Here is a 16,731-nt window from a genome sequence, read left to right as displayed (position 1 = left end):
TGACTCTTCCTCCATTTGTCATCTCCTTCATAGCTCCATTATTCATTTGTCGATCTGGCTCGAATTAGTACCTTGTATCATTGCTCGTCCAACATCGTTTGTTGATCCGTTGTTTGCATTTGACCTTTCCATTTAGCTTTTAAAATTTTATATACATATTTTATTAAAATCTTTCATTTATTTTTAATCATTTTTTAGATCGTAAGTCATATTTACTGTTTTGAACTTGAATTTTTGTTTGACTTTGACTTTCTTCACCTCTTCCCCCTCTAAAATCCGTTCACATTATGATGAGGTGCTGTAAGTATGTGTTTTATGCCATGATCTTCACAAAACTTTTTTTTTAAATAGTAAAATTCGTACCATTATCCGTCACGATTTTGTGTGGTATTCCGAATAAGCTTATAATTCTCATCAATTCTTTTAAAGTTGATTCCGTCGTAATGTTTTTCATTCGTTTTATGATTGGAAATTTGCTATACGCATCCACAAATACCATAAAATTGTTGTTTTTAAATTGTGCAAAATCTATATGTACACGCCCATAATTTATCATCAACTTTTTCAACTACAATATTCTTTATCATTTTTTCTTTATTTTCCTGTGGTATCTCGACAAACAATCTGGCACTAAATTTCTTTTCCCCAATCTATGTATTATCTTATAGTCATATGCTCCCATTGCCAAGTTCCATTTTTGTAAACGCATCGATATTGTAATGTTTTCTCTGAGTGTCTTTGAAAAAATGTATATTAGAGGCTTGTGGTCGGTTATTATTATAAATTTGGTCCCAATAAAATATTCCTGAAATTTTTTTTTTACTTCAAATATTATAGACAATGCTTCTCTCTCAATATTTGTATAATTTGTTTTAGCTTTTAACAAAGTTCTTGATGCGAATGCAATAGGGTTTTCTTTACCATCTCCTTCGATGTAAAATAAAACTGCTCCTAGTCCTTTTTTCGACGCGTCAGTCGCAATTCCAATTGGTAGATCAGGGTTGTAAAAATTTAAAGTTGGCGGACTACTAATCAACGCTTTCAAATCATCAAAACTCTTTTGGTGCACATCTTCCCATATCCATTTTTCCTTGTTAACCATTTTATATAGAGGATCAGCTAAGTCTGCAAAGTTGCACAAAAATTTTCTGGTATTGTTATTCCTTCTGCCCTTAAAATTTTTTGTCGTAATTCTTTGTTAATGGACGACACTCTTATTTTTTCTATTGCTCTATCAAAATTATCATATTTACATTTATTGTTTAATCTACATATTTTGCTTACCCATTGTCCGAACGTTTCACCTTTTACTTGTTCGGCTGCATTAAATTCTTTTATATATGAATCCACCGATTTCTCTGGATGTAAAAGCTTGAACCTTTCGATTACGATTGACGGGTTAGTAAATTCTGTTAGCGTGCAAATGGCTTCTAATTTTAGATACTCTTCTTCCGGAAGTCTCTGCGTAAAAGCATACGCTTTTTCTGCGTCCGTGTATTGTGGATCTTTTAAAATGGCGTCGAATTTCCTTAAAAATAATTAATGTTATTAGAGTATATAAGGCATTCAAGTAGGCAATTTTTTAACGGTTTCATTTTGTTTTATTTTTATAATTTATAATGTAATTTATAATATATATGATACTACAACTGTTTAATATCTCTGATACATTTTCGCTTTTAATATAAATCGTTTTCCGTCATCATCTACATATTCCTTGCCATTGATAGACCTATAAACGTGTAGCATGTCTTCTATATTATCATAATATACACGTGCGATCGTCCTTGATTTGTGTCATACGTAAGTGTAATCATCGTTGATGCATCATAAAATCGTCTAATAGTATACTTTGATGGTAATTTTATAACTAAAAGGTAGTTCTTTTCTGCCACCTTATTAATTTATGGAAGGCATTGTAAACAAGGTAAGAGTAAAACAAACTTTTATTGAAAAATTTATATATATGTTTTTTATAAAAATATATTACACTTTATATACATTTTCAGTAATCAGTTTTTGTAACTATTCACAAAATAAAATGATACAAAAATAAGGTTTTTAGTATGTTAAATAAGAAAAGACAATTTTAAACTCTTTAACATATTAAAATAGAAAAGACAATTTTTAAAAGGTATTTTGAATATCATATAATATAAAAACCTTCAAAAAATATAAATATAATATGACATGTAAATTAGTCATATTCAACAATTGTGTACCTTTAAAACATTAAATAAATATCTTAATGTATAAAATTTGAGAGTCTACAGATAATTGTGTACCTTTAAAACATTAAATATCTATCCTTATGATTTTCAATCTAATCAACATAAATTTTTAAAAATCAGTTATTAAGAACTTTTAAGGGAACTCAAACGAAGGCAGATACTTGTTATTGTCAAAAATATATATATTTAGTAAATATAGGAGAATATTATTTGTACGCTCCGTTAAACCCCTATAATAAACAGATTGTAAATGACTAATTTATGTCATATTTCTTCTTGTTTTGTGAAAAAATATAATTTATTTGTAATTTCATAACTCCCCCCCCCCTTCTTCCCGCTACCCTCAATCTAACCCTTAATTAGGACTCCACTGAAAATTATACTTACTTTTGACTGAGGTTCATTTTAAGAATTTTTGCATAGTTCAAACAGGTTAATGCGAAAACATTTTTATTAAAATCGAGAGGATCAATTGTAATCTAATCTGCTCTGAGTAAGAAAAAATATGAAGAGTAATTTTATAATTATTGCAAAATATAGAATTTAAACATTTCTCTAAAAAGGGAAAATGAAATTAGGCGTTAACTTCATTTGTGAGTTATAACAGAAAATTTAAATGAAATTGTTATATTAGATAATATAGAAAAATTCTTCAAATTTTGATAAAATAATTTCTTTCAACATACATATTAATTTCGAATGAGCTGATTAATTATTATTGTTACATTTAAAAGAAATTGTAATGATATACCCTTGAGTCGTATAAATTTTATGTTTTACTTTATTTTAAAAGAATAAAAAGAAGAGTAAAAGAATATCATTGAAAATTAATTATTAGGGTATCTCCATCCGCGGCAATATAGTTAAATTGAAAATAAAAATATTTGGTATTTTTAAATATATAAATGAAATAAGATTTCTATAATTTCAATGGAATTCATATTCCATCTTCCGTTTCTTCGATGAATGGTAGGCTAAGTGTTGTTAATCGACTAAGTCTAATCACTTTCAAGAACTGGAGTCATCGACCCAGAACGATATGAACTGGAGTCGTGAATTCAAGTCTTAAACCTTAGTGAACTCGAGTTATCAACCCGACGACGAGTATTTCATAATTGCCTTATTAAAAAATAACTTTTATTTTCGTTTTTTTTTAGAAATAAAATTAATATGGGAAGATTCGCTTAGCTAATTTTTTTGGTTAAAACCTCCTTTTTATTCTGTGATAAAAATTTTGAATTATTTATAACTAATTTAATTATAAATTTTTTTGTATATGAAGTGTCAAAATCTAGCAATCATTATACATTTGCATTTAAATGTGATATCAGCTCAATAAATATTTTATTTTAAACGATTTATCTAGTGTTACAAAATCGTTCTATTTTGAGCCGATTTCTAAAAACGGCCAACTCAGTATTTTATCCAGAAATATATTACTCAAGCCTGTAGAATTTGTTCAGGGATGACACAAAGGTTTGGACATCTATTGGCAAAATCTCAAGACTTATGTAATATTTATTTTTCTCACTAAAATATTGAGTTTGCCGTTTTAACACTAGTTTGGACATATATATTTACTTCTAATTTTTATAGGGCAAGGTTTAAATAAACAATATTTGTACATTTGCAAAGCAATATAATTGGTTAAATAAAAGGATTCTAAATCGAAATTATCGAAATGTTTAATTTAATTTTAATGCTGAATTAAACGACACGAGTTCACAATAAAAATCAACGTTTTTAACCGATAAAACGTGCATATTATTAATTTTATTTCTAAAAAATAAAAATAATTAATTATTATTTTTTAATTTAAGACAATTATGAACTACTCGTCCCCGAGTTCATGACCCACTAAATCAATTAACGACTACCGACTCTGAGTCGGAGAATGAACTCGACTATTTAACAACACTAGGTAGGTTTCTAATCATAATAACTTTATGATAAAATATAAATTAACTTGATTTGATTATTACAAATTTTCAGTTAAATCTTGCCGCTGGCAAACAAGCTTGGGTAAATTTGGATACACAGATAAAATACCAATAAAACTATATTAAGACTACCTTCAAATAGAAGTACATTTTCCCTTGATTTTTTTTTATATCTTATATAGGTCATAATAAATAAATTTAAAATCCCACAATAAAATAAACCCACAATTAAATTACGAAATCTTTAATAAAAGAGAAGATCCAGTTAAATCTTGATTCCGCTAAACACGGTTGGGTAAATAATATAAGCATGCAATAAACCGAGCAAAAATGATTTTTAAAAAAAAACTATTTCATATATAGAAAAATATTTCCAGTTTAATCGTAATTTATTTTTCTAAATAGGTCATGGTAAATAAACAAAACATCCAATAATAAACCAACAAGGACTAAATTAACGCTCGTGTAAGTCATTTAAACATAATAATAAAACGAAACAATCATTTTAATATTATAGTAAATATTTATAATTTAACAGAAATCTCAAGGTATGGTTGAATGATTCATTAATTCTTTGCTTTTCTTTTAGGTGTATTTAAAAAAAAAAAAAATCTGCGAAAGGGTAGTGAACCACATATTTTATCCAGAAAAAATAATATATAAGGCTGAAGATTTTTCTTATAGATTGCGCAAGGTTTTGGAATATCTATTTTTGTGCCATCTATTAGAGAATTCGAGGCCTGGGGTAAAATTTTGCTGGCTAAAAGTTAGGCCGTTAAAATCAGCTCTTAACTGTTTAACCCCTCTAGCGAAAGGGGAGACGAGGTATAATTAATGAGATTTGAAGGATGCAAAGAACAAAAATGAGTTAGAAAAAATAAGAAAAAACCAGATATTTACATTGTTCCATTACGACTCATTTTATTTTGGTTCCTCATCATATATTTTAGGCACAATATAATATAAACAGATTACAAGGTATTTGTCAAATTCCTATTAGATATTTTTGCATTGATTCTTGACATTTTTTAAATAATGTTGATTTTAATATTTGAGAGAGGGCGGAAGACTTAGCTTGTATACACATTTAGAGCCAATAATTGACTAGTGATTATAACAATATTGTTAGGTATAGAAAAAAATCTTATTCTATACTTTTTAATTTTTAGAAGGAAATTATATGCCCAATTGTTATTGCAGCCATATGATAGATAATATTCTTATACATTATAAGAATATGTCCTCTTGTGATATTACACAATTGGAAGTACCTTTAAAAAGAGTCAAAATCTTGAATCTTATAATTTTTGAAGTAGTTCCTACTCATAATATTTGTTAAGGTGACATACTACCGTAATTAAAATAATCTGAAATTTACATTGTGATATGTTTAAATTAGAAATATACAGTTGCGGTGAAAAGGCATCAAATGGCATACCATATTATCTAATAATATTTTCAGCTTCGCTGCTTTTCCCCAATTTCTAGAATTAATTTTTTATAATAAAATATTCTTTAAAAAAAAATGTTAATCTCAAATGGAGCTCGATTAAAAATATTATATTATATAAAAAAATTAATTCTAAAATCATTATCTTTCGTTTGGGAAATAGATTAAAAAAATTTGCTGGTAACCCCAAAAATCGCTTTGAAAAAAAACGTTCTGTATGGAAGTGGCCTCAGAAAGATTTTAAAGATAAATTAATAACATCTTCTTTTTTTTAAACCTTTACATTTTCGACTCCATTATTTTTTGGGGATGTGTTTTACCAATTACATATATATATATATCAAATAAAACGACAAATTTATAATTTCCTCCTGGTATTATAAACATAAAGTATATCTAAATTACATTTTCATACCGGGAAACTCCCTCTTCTTAAAGTCCGCTTGTTTTTCGTAACAAAATATTTGGATTCGAGCAATTAAAATGGCATAATTGTTTTGTTTGCCAATTTTATTTTATTGAGCACATATGGGCGAATAAAAATGATTCGCAAAATATATTGCGAAATTATTTTCCCTTGCCACTTCACACATCGATTTTTGCGAATTCAAATCTATAATTTCGATTTCTTGTCCTAGGGAATAGAGGCTTTACAATTTTAGCTACTAGAGACCTATGGGTTTTGCTAGTGTTGTTAAACGGCTAGTTATGAGCCGATTTTTAAAAACGGCTAACTTAATATTTTGGCCGGAAAAATATTGCTTAAGCCTCTAGATTTCAATAATATATGGCTAGACCTTTGTTCCTTCTATCTTCAGGCTTGCGTAATTATTTGATGGATGAAATAATGAGTTAGCCGTTTTTAAAAATTGACTCTAAACGAGACGTTTAACAACACTAGATTTTGCTCTTTTGGTAACGAAAGTGAATAAATGAATTTATTAATCCTTTCTTTTAACAATGGGAATAATTATATTAATGTTGAATAAGAGCGCCCAAATTTATAATTTTTTCATTTCACAAAATTCATTTTTACACCCCGACTACGAAACAAGTAAAACCATTTGAATCTTTTTTCCGAGCAGAGTAGCAAAATCTTTATAAAGAAATGATGGATGAAAAAAGTTTCGTTTTTTTTCCCTTACTTCTTTCTCATTTTATGTTTTAATCTTTTTAATTCCATTCTCTCTATTTGTATTTTTTAATCTTTTTTTTTAAAAAAAAGAAGAAATATCATAATTTTATTCATTTAATCTAATTTAATTGTTTCCTAAAAGTCTTCATATATGCCACAAATCCTCAAAACATTAAACCCCATAAAAATTTCAATTACAAATAAAGAGTGAGGTTAAAATATTTTGAATTTCTTATAATTCTATTCTAAATTTAGTGGATATTTTATATATATTTACCGAGTAGAAATCAAGTTATAACTGGATATTTTCTCCTATATTATCTTTTAAACTTTGTTTTTGGTTTATTGGTTTAGGTATATTACCCCCCAAAAAAATTATTTACCAAAATCGAGATTCAACTGGAAGTTTTCTTGCAATTTTGAAGATTTTAAAATTGTATTATAAGTTTATTGGATTATTAAATATTTACCTAAATTTTTTTTTGATCACAAATAAAGATTAAACTAAAATAATATGAACAAATCCTTTAAATTTTAATTAATTCCATTTAAAAACATTAATATATTAATTATTAAATTTAAAGTGATACTAATGGTGGGACCCATTTTCATTTTGACATTCTTGGAATTTGTCGTATTATCAAGTATTTAAAAAAAAAATTAAATGATTTTGATATCCAATTACAAATTATTCAATCTGTCCTTTTTATCTAAGTGTTTTATTAAATTGGACAATATCTGTATGTACCCACTACCTCTTATAATGTTATAACACTCTTTATTTTTGTAATTTAAATTTTATAATGGGAGGTATATCAATATCAGGGCACATCGAGTCATGAGGCATATTAGAACAAACTAAATCTATTTTAAAATTAATTAGGTCTAAAATTTAATCCTATCTATAGAATATAATAAAACACGTACACAGTGGCTTATCCAGGATTTTATTTTTAAAAAGATCTGTCTTCGGGGTAGGTTCCACGGTGTATTTGCTGGCATCGCGTTTGGCCTATATTAGTCGTTATGGGGATTGATATCCAGCTTTTTTGGGATTATACTTAATTCCGTCTTTTCTTATAACTAGACTAAAATAAAAAAAATCTTGATAAGTTAAATAAATTCTTAATCTTAACTCCCAATTATTCAATTATTTGTTCAATCAAAATTTAAGAGAACGAAATAATTTATATTACCCTATATTTTATAACTTTATTTTACCTTTTCGGTAATTTATTTTTGTAATTAAAGGTTCCTAAATAGAAAACGCCTATAAAATTAATGAATTGCCCGGTATGAAAAATGTAATATAAACTAACTTTTTATATACCAAGGCAGAGTAAATTATATACCATCGTTTAACGTGCTGGGTTCAGGTTTGTCTTATTTCTAAACCATCATCTGTTTAGCTGTCTGTATAGTGTCCTCTAAACAGCTTAAAATAGACCATTTAGATTTACGTAAAATATTATTTATTTGTTACCCCCCAAAAAATTAAAATATTAAATAACAAACAATATATATTTTTAAATTACACTTATTTATTTATATATTTATAAATTTTATCAAAATAACATTATATAATTTGTGTAAAATAATACATAGCGTTAAAATACTAAATTAAAATAATATAAAATAAAATAAAATAAAATAAATAAAATATTATATAAAAACCGAGGTGGGACTACAAGTTCCCAAAAAACATGTGTAGTTATATTTTAAAATTATGATTTGGAGGTTTTGTTTTAAGAAATAAGATTCTTTAGGTTCTGATGTAAGGGCTCTTATCTTATCCCCTATATTTTTTAAAAACTTTAAAGTTCCACTTGGCATATGTCCAAGGGAAGAGATGACAATCGGTGTAAAAATATAATTTGTGAATTTGGAATATTTCATTGTTTTTTTTTTCTCGGCTATATCAACCGGATTAGAATTTAAATTTTTTGGGAAAGAAGATACGCATGTGAAGTCCCAAATTAAGGATTTCCCTAAAGACCAAGGCACGGAAGTTAAACCATCTGGTCTTAAGCCATCATCTAACGATAAATTTGTAGGCTCCAGGATGTTTGGTATTCGGGCCCTGGTAAGAGAACGGCTAATAGCTAAATTAATTGCTGCATGCCTTGCATGCCTGCCTTGACTATATATACAATTTAGACCATGTCTCCCTTTGGAGTCAACTAATGTTTTACATTTGATGCATGTATGTGGTTGAACAATGTTACATCCAAGTCGATGGCCTATGGCAACTCTTAATTGTTCATCTGATAAGAGGTTACCTAGGTTACGACTTGGTAATGCTTCCAACCATTCATAGCCACTAGTACAGTCAGCATTCTGTAATAGTTGAATATACTCCAAAGGGGGGTTTGATGAGATTATTTTAAAAAATTTTTTAATTAAAGGTTCGAAAAGAGATTGGTGTGTTAAGATCGTGGGTAAGACAGCTTCAGGTGGAGCTAAAGATGTCCAGGCTGTCAAGGCTGAGTTTAAAAGGTTATCTTTAGGAGAGATAAAAGAAGATATCATGGCGTTATTCATCAAACGCGATGCCAAAAATGAGGAAAGAGATAGAAGGTTTAAAGGATATAAATCTAAACCACCCATTTTCGAGGGTAATTGTGAGAAGCCCCAATTAAAATCTTCCAATTTAATATTTAAAATATTTTCTAATAACCTTCTAAAAAATTCATGAACACGATTAATAATTTCATTATTTAAAAAAAAGGAAGAAGATCTAAAAATATGTACTATCTTTGGTAAAAATAAATATTTTTTTAAAAGAAAAAAGCTCTGGTGTGAAGGAATTTCGTTTAAAATAGTTTCGAGTCCTGATAAGCCTTCGAAAAATTTTTCCACGAACACCTCACATTTTGATAAAATTTATAAATATATAAATAAATAAGTGTAATTTAAAAAAAAAAAAAAAAAAAACAATATATATTTAATATAACAAAAATTAAAACAAACCAAATTAGGGCGTCGTAGTTTAAAATCTGTTTGTCCGGTTAAACAGAATAATAATTAAAATCGTAAAATATCGTATGTTAACTTAATAAATATTATACTTTAAAAAAAAATAACTCAAATTTTTAACATAGTTAAAATTACCTTAAGTGTACCATAAATACATTAATAATGATTTGTCGTAAAATATTTCCATATATTTATAACAATTTTCTTATAAAATTATTTCAATTGCTGTGTAAAAATGAAATGTTTATAAATTTTTTAAAAATAAATATTTACATCAAGTTTAATAATTTTATAAGAAAGTTGTTATAAAAATATATAATTACAGCAAATGTTATTATTACGTTAATTCTAATATGTTAAAATGAAAGTTTAGGCTATATTCAATGGCTATCTAAGTATATTTCTTTAATAAATAAAAATCTAATGAATAAAAATTTTAAATTTTTTTAAGGGGATCTCTATTAAATATGCCATATATTAGTTAGAAGTATTCCAGAGTTTCTAGTTTATCTAAAAGTTGGGTTAGAAAACTTGTAAATCTAAAAATTCGGAGGTTCTTGCGATGGATTGAACCCAAACATTTTAGAGAGAAGAATGCGTATCTATCAGATTGTGGCCTGAAGCCAGATGATTTAACTACATTATTTTGATCAATAAAATTGGATATTAATTTTTAAAATGAGAGGTTTAACGAAGGAAATTACGTAAGAAATTTTGACAGGTATAATCAGAGGTTCAATAAAAATATTAATATATATATTATAATAATAATTCACAACAAGGTCAAAACAATAGAGACTGCAGACAAAATACAAATCAACCATATGATAATAGATTACATAAAGAAATTGATAAAACTATAAGTCATAGAGTTAAAAATAAAGATTTTGACTCGCTAAATATAAGCGTAAATAACATGAACTGAAGATTTTAATGGCAAAGATAACAAGCGAATTAACTTTGAAATTGAACAATTTTACAAAATTCATGCAGGTCGACATAGGATCCAGATTTACCATAATACCCAGTTTGATAACTAAGAAAGGCGCTACTAAATAAAGAAATTTAAGTTCAAATTAACAGATTATGACGGCAATCAAATTAACAGATTATGACGGCAATCAAATTAAAATATTAGGTACAACGCAAATCAATGCAAATAATAAAAGTTACTTGGAAGCTACAAGTTTTAAATAATACGCGATTTAACAAATATTAGTAGTATTAAAACGCGTAATCAATTCGTATTAAAAATGATAAATTTCTCATTATTTTTCATATATTCTTATTCTATTCTTAAGGACGATTCAATTTTATTTCAATTCTTATTATTCTACCCATGAACATACAATAAATTATGATGATAACGATTGAGAACAACAAATAATATAGGACGAGAAGGGCAAAAAGTAAAGTGTTACGATATTCACAGTAAAACATGAAAAAAACAAACATGACATGAACAGCAGTGAGGAATTGACAGGGAGAATAAGTTAAAAAGATAGATGTTACGAATGAACTAATTGTTTATTTATTATTTGTTCTAATATATTATTTAAATTGATTTGTTTCACAAAAATATCCTTTCCACTAATATATTTATTTCAATTAATCTGTTTAACAAAAATATCATTTTTGTGAAAAGCTATTACTTTTATTTTCCTCATTTTAATATTATTATTCAAATATTTTAAATTACTTTACTTTAAAAATAGTATATATTTATATATATAGCATTAATAATGAAAGCAGGGCTGGCACACCCATGCATAATTGATTTGTCTCAAGATCAAAAATAAGAGGCTGGCAGTTCTTTGTACCAATATTGATATTTTAATTATATTTTTTATTTTGAAACAAACTATATATAAGTAAACAAAAACAAAGTACACACTTTTGTGATAATATTTGGGAAATGATTAGCTACACCCGGGGAAGAATAAGCTTTCTCATGAGGTGCTTTTGAGCTGCTAATAATGATTATTTTTAAAAAATGATATATATATATATATTATTGCAACTACTTTATTGATAAAAATAAGCCATAATAGAAAATAATTATAAATAATTAGTAAAATTTATTGACAATTTTATCAAATAAGGATTGGATAAAAATTGGTAGGATCCATGTGCCCAAAAGGAGAATTTGTTTTTTTTTCACTTTCATGAATATTTATCTTGATGTAAGCAATTTAAATCTTTTTGCTTCATTAATCTTGATTTATATCTTATTACTGTTGCAAAACCTAAGCTTGTTTTCTCCGGAAAGGCTAGTACAAATTTTCATTAAATTTATTAATGATTTCATCATTTATTAGTTGTTTCTTCTTTCTAATATGATTTCTTACCATATTCAAATTTCAATAAGCAAAAAATAAACTTAAAAAAAACGTTCTCTTAACAGACCCTCAAATATAATTTAAAATTTAATTTTCTAGTAGTTTAAAAAAAATATATTTTATTCGAATAAAGAATAATTTTATAGAGAATAGGATTTAATCTTATATATAAGATAGTTATTGGATAATTAAAACCTTTATATTACTCTAGTGGGTATATATCTTATATTATGTTAAAAAATTTAATATGTTATCTGATATTAAAAAAAATTATAGCCCGCATATGTATAATGTATTTTTTTTTTAGTTTCGACTAAAAGTGGTTTGATAGATGACTTTAATCGCAGTATAAATCCTTGCGATGATTTCTACGCCTACACCTGTTCCAATTGGATGTCGAAGCAAGCATCGACACATTTCTTGACTCAAAAATATCAGGTTTCGCAAAAGAATAGGAAAATGATTCATGATTATTTAGGTGAGTTCTTCAATTATAAAATTTATCAGTTAAATTAGTAAAAATTTAGATTTCAACTTTAAATAAATTCATAATGTTGATTTTGTTCTTCTTTGTGAAATAATTTTATTTAAACAATGGTTTTTAATTTAGAAATAAAATTCAAACTTAAAACGATAGCAGAATATAATATATTTAAACAAAAAACAAATAAGAATATATCAAAAATTATCATGAAAAAAAATATATGATAAAGTCTATTTTATTAATAATAAGGCTATTATCAAAAACCAAGCAGAAATAGCTAACCGAAAATTCCTTTAAAATAAAAATTGCTCCTTTTTTTTCTTTCAAATTTTATATACAGATAGACATTATACTTATATTTGTACAAAATCTTAGATTAAGACACATACTGGGCCAAGAGTTATTACACTTTATATATAAGCTAGCATATTATTATACTAAATATGTAGTATTTATTTTTTTTAAAAGTGGGCAATTATATGTGAATAATGACATTTACCAAATTGTATTGTATTATATATAAATATAATGCGTAACGCCTTAATTATAACGAATAATAAGATTTTGTAAAAATATAAAGTAACAATAACAATTAAGATAATAAAAAGTGAGCACAATCATCTCTTATATCGAATAAAAACAAAAATAACTTTATAAACCTTTACAACCATTAAAATAATTTTGGGATCAAGACAGGCAAAATTCCTTGCGATAGTTTATGGGGGATTACTTCTAGCAGCTAGCGCAAGCCAGCAATGTCCTTATGAAGATCATATACTAACTCCGATGGATTAATATAATTATGCGAGAATCAATATCCCGGATATTAATTGTATATTTGTCAGCAGCGTTGAATATTTGAGAATGGAAACCAATATCGAAAATAGGGTTGAATCTTCAGTTGATTTGATATGGAATGCAACATATATAAATTTTATATAAAAAGAACTTGAGAAAAAGTTACATATCACCCTAGAAAGAATGAATGCTAGAAAATTGGACCGATAGATTTCGAGAGAAATCTGCTGACAAAGTTAGAATCCTTCGTTGGGAGTCGCATGCAATCTATCTCATAAGGGCCTCATTTCCTAAAATACCTAAGATGTTGGTAACAATTAGTATGAAACTATGTAAGGCCAGCACACTGTTTCTTTTAAGACGTTTGCCTTTTCGATAGCAGAAAATGATGAGGGGTTAGTCTTGGCGCAAAATTGATACAAGTGTAATCCCAAGTCAATGGGAGATCGTTCGTGTGGATATACTCTCCATGTCTAGGGAGTTTCATTTGAAAGGCCTACTGATTCAAGAGTGGATGAGATATTACCTGTTTTGAGAACAGCTAGGAGAATGTTGTTAATAGATTTATGTTGTTGTTACCGTTCGCTGAAGAACTTGCACTGCAAGGTTTATAAATTAATATATAACTACCAATATATGATTAACATGATTAATATAAAGATTAGTAATTTAATATATTTATTGAACAATAATTTAAAAAAATAATATTACAATAATTATTTTTTATTAGCAAAAATAATATATAAAATTTATTATGTTATGGAGAGAAAATTAAAAATAAAATAAACGACTTCACAATTTTCGGTCGATTTCAAACATATATTTTTTATTTTTTAAAATTGAATTATATAATGAAAACCTACATTTAATTTATTCAAATATTAAATTTGTTTACTTAGTGAATATTTTAACTTATTTCATTTTAAATCCTATTTTATTTTTAGTAATTTTTGAAAGCAAAAATAAAAGTTTCTTTTTTTTTAAGTGAAGAAGATGTAAGTTAATTGAAGAAAAATGAATAGGAACATCGATATAATTATATTTATATAATCATTAGAATTTTAGAAAATGGTTAATAATAAAAAAATAATTATTTAAGTTAAAAAAAAATTGTAGTGTCACTATAAAAATCGACTTGCAAAAGGTATTCGTCAAATTATTTATTTGTAGTTTTCGTCAAAGTATTTTGTATTTAAATAGGCATTATTTAGTATTTATATTTAAAATACTTTTTTTTAAAAAAAAATGTATTTGTTGCGCAACCTTGAATACACTGCTTTTGATAACATATGTATAAACAATTACTCATATCAAAATTATATTAACAGTTGCCAGCGAATCGCCTCGACTTAAATCTTCCGCTCAACAAAACGCTGCCAATTTTCATAAATCTTGTATGAATAGATTTAAGTTACCAAATAAAAATTTTACATACAATTACAATAATGTCTTCGAAAATATATTCAAAGTTGACCTTTGGAAAAATGTTCCAAAATTTATGAAAGCCAACAAATATGGCTCCATTAGACGAGTCATATTCAACTCTATTAATTCCAGTATCAAAGAATGTCTTAGAAAGGCTCCTAGAACTTCATCTCCAACATGCTGGCCCTTGCAAAAAACATTATCCCAAATGGGAATATCCCCAGCTTTAATAGTTATTGGGCCTGAGTTGATAGTCAATGATAAAATAGTAATATCTATTAAACCTGGTATCCCTAACTTGGATTACCGAGATTATTCCAACCGGAATATATTAAATCCTTATAAAAAATACGTTAAAAAACTATTGGGAGATACTTTAAAATTAAGATCCCAGGAAATAGATGGTGTAATTGATTTTGAAAAGAAACTAAGCCAAGTATATAAATTTTTTATTAATATATATTAAATGAAAGGACGTAAAAATTTTATTTTATTTTTTTTTTAGTTTAGAGGAATAAGTGAAAGTATGGATGACGGAAAAAGTGAATTTCTGAGAGTCGCTGATTTAGATAAAAGATTTCCCTTTGTAAGCCATTTTGTATGTTTCAATAAAACATTCCTGTTTTTCTTGTTTTTTTTAATCGTTTTTTTTTAAAGTATTATAAGTAGTGTTGTTAAACGGCTCAATTTGAGCCTATTTTTCCTAACCAATATTTTATCTTACCCAAGTCTAAAGATTTTTCTCAGAGATGTCCAGAAGATCTAAAACATCTAATATCAAAATCTCGAGAAGCAATATTTTTACGGCTAAAATAGTGAGTTTAGTTTTTTTTAAAAATCGTCTCAAAACGAGTCCTTTTTAACGATGCTAATTAAAAATGATGACTTATTTTTCAATTTGATTATAAATTATTATTTTTTTAAAAAAAATAACTTTTTTTTAAAAAAATAACATTTTTTTGCCAAAATATTTAATATTCAGATGAACTGGTCAAAATATCTAGCCGATATGTTTAAGTCTTACAGTCTTTCCACCAATTTTCAACCTATAGTTCGTGTGTCTTCTATCGAATATTTTGAAAAGTTACAAAATTTAATTTCACAGAGGGGAAACGATATTCATTTTTTCAAGTTATTATTTATATATGACTTTGTTTCCCACTATATTAAATTAATATTATGATTTTTAAAAAAAAACATATTAATTTGCAATTCACAATTGAATTGTTTTAATATTAACCCAAACTATAGGTGTATCCAGGATTCCAGCATGAAAGGGGATACGATGACTTTTCGCTATAAATATAAAAGGCAGGGCTTAACCCTGCACTCACAGTTAGAGCGAATTAGCGGCAAAGTATATAAAAATATAGTGTTTTTTGTATATTTTGATGGGAATTAGCACTAACTATGAATGAGGGTTATATTATTTTGCAGTTCTTTTGGTTGGATTACATTATTTGAAAAATTTTGTTTTAAGCCTAATAATGTTTAAAAAAAATTTCATTTATAGTTAAAAAGATATATTATAAATAGTTTTCTAATGTTATCATTTTTAACATATAAATTATATTCATATAGGGGTGGAGGGTATGGGAATACTATTTAATTCCTTAAAATAATATTTATCAAAACTTGCGAATTTTCTAATGAAGGATCATATTATTCTTGGCTACGCCTATAAACTGACCGGTAGTATATTATAAACTATAAACAGTTTTATCAAAAAAATAATACTGTATGGTTTCCTGCATAACATATTTTTGTATACAAAATTTGAACTATACCAACATCAATAAAATATAAAAATAGTTGATTTATTTATATACTAATTTATTCATTTATTTATTTATATCCTCTTTCGGCATATTAGGAGGGTGAATGATTATTTGATGTTCTCTGTTCTCAATGAATGGATATTATTATTGCCTTACAAATATAAAACACCCGAGT

At 26.4% G+C, this 16,731-nt stretch overlaps 1 protein-coding gene across 1 annotated transcript; it reads left to right on the top strand.

Moving 5' to 3' along the window:
- Positions 1 to 10,818: 10,818 nt before the first annotated feature.
- On the top strand, positions 10,819 to 16,663 carry LOC135928806 (uncharacterized). The gene is made up of 7 exons (XM_065465270.1): positions 10,819 to 10,918; positions 12,379 to 12,549; positions 14,682 to 15,214; positions 15,284 to 15,364; positions 15,761 to 15,861; positions 16,030 to 16,135; positions 16,652 to 16,663. The coding sequence occupies exons 1-7, from the start codon at positions 10,819 to 10,821 to the stop codon at positions 16,661 to 16,663; spliced, it is 1,104 nt and encodes a 367-aa protein (XP_065321342.1).
- Positions 16,664 to 16,731: the final 68 nt, after the last annotated feature.

The sequence above is a fragment of the Gordionus sp. m RMFG-2023 genome, chromosome 4 (genome assembly GCF_954871325.1).
Source record: "Gordionus sp. m RMFG-2023 chromosome 4, tfGorSpeb1-WG-v2, whole genome shotgun sequence".
NCBI classification, from domain to species: Eukaryota; Metazoa; Nematomorpha; class Gordioida; order Chordodea; family Parachordodidae; genus Gordionus; species Gordionus sp. m RMFG-2023.
Note: the sequence above shows the minus strand (reverse complement) of the source record. Positions and strands in the feature narration are given on the sequence as shown.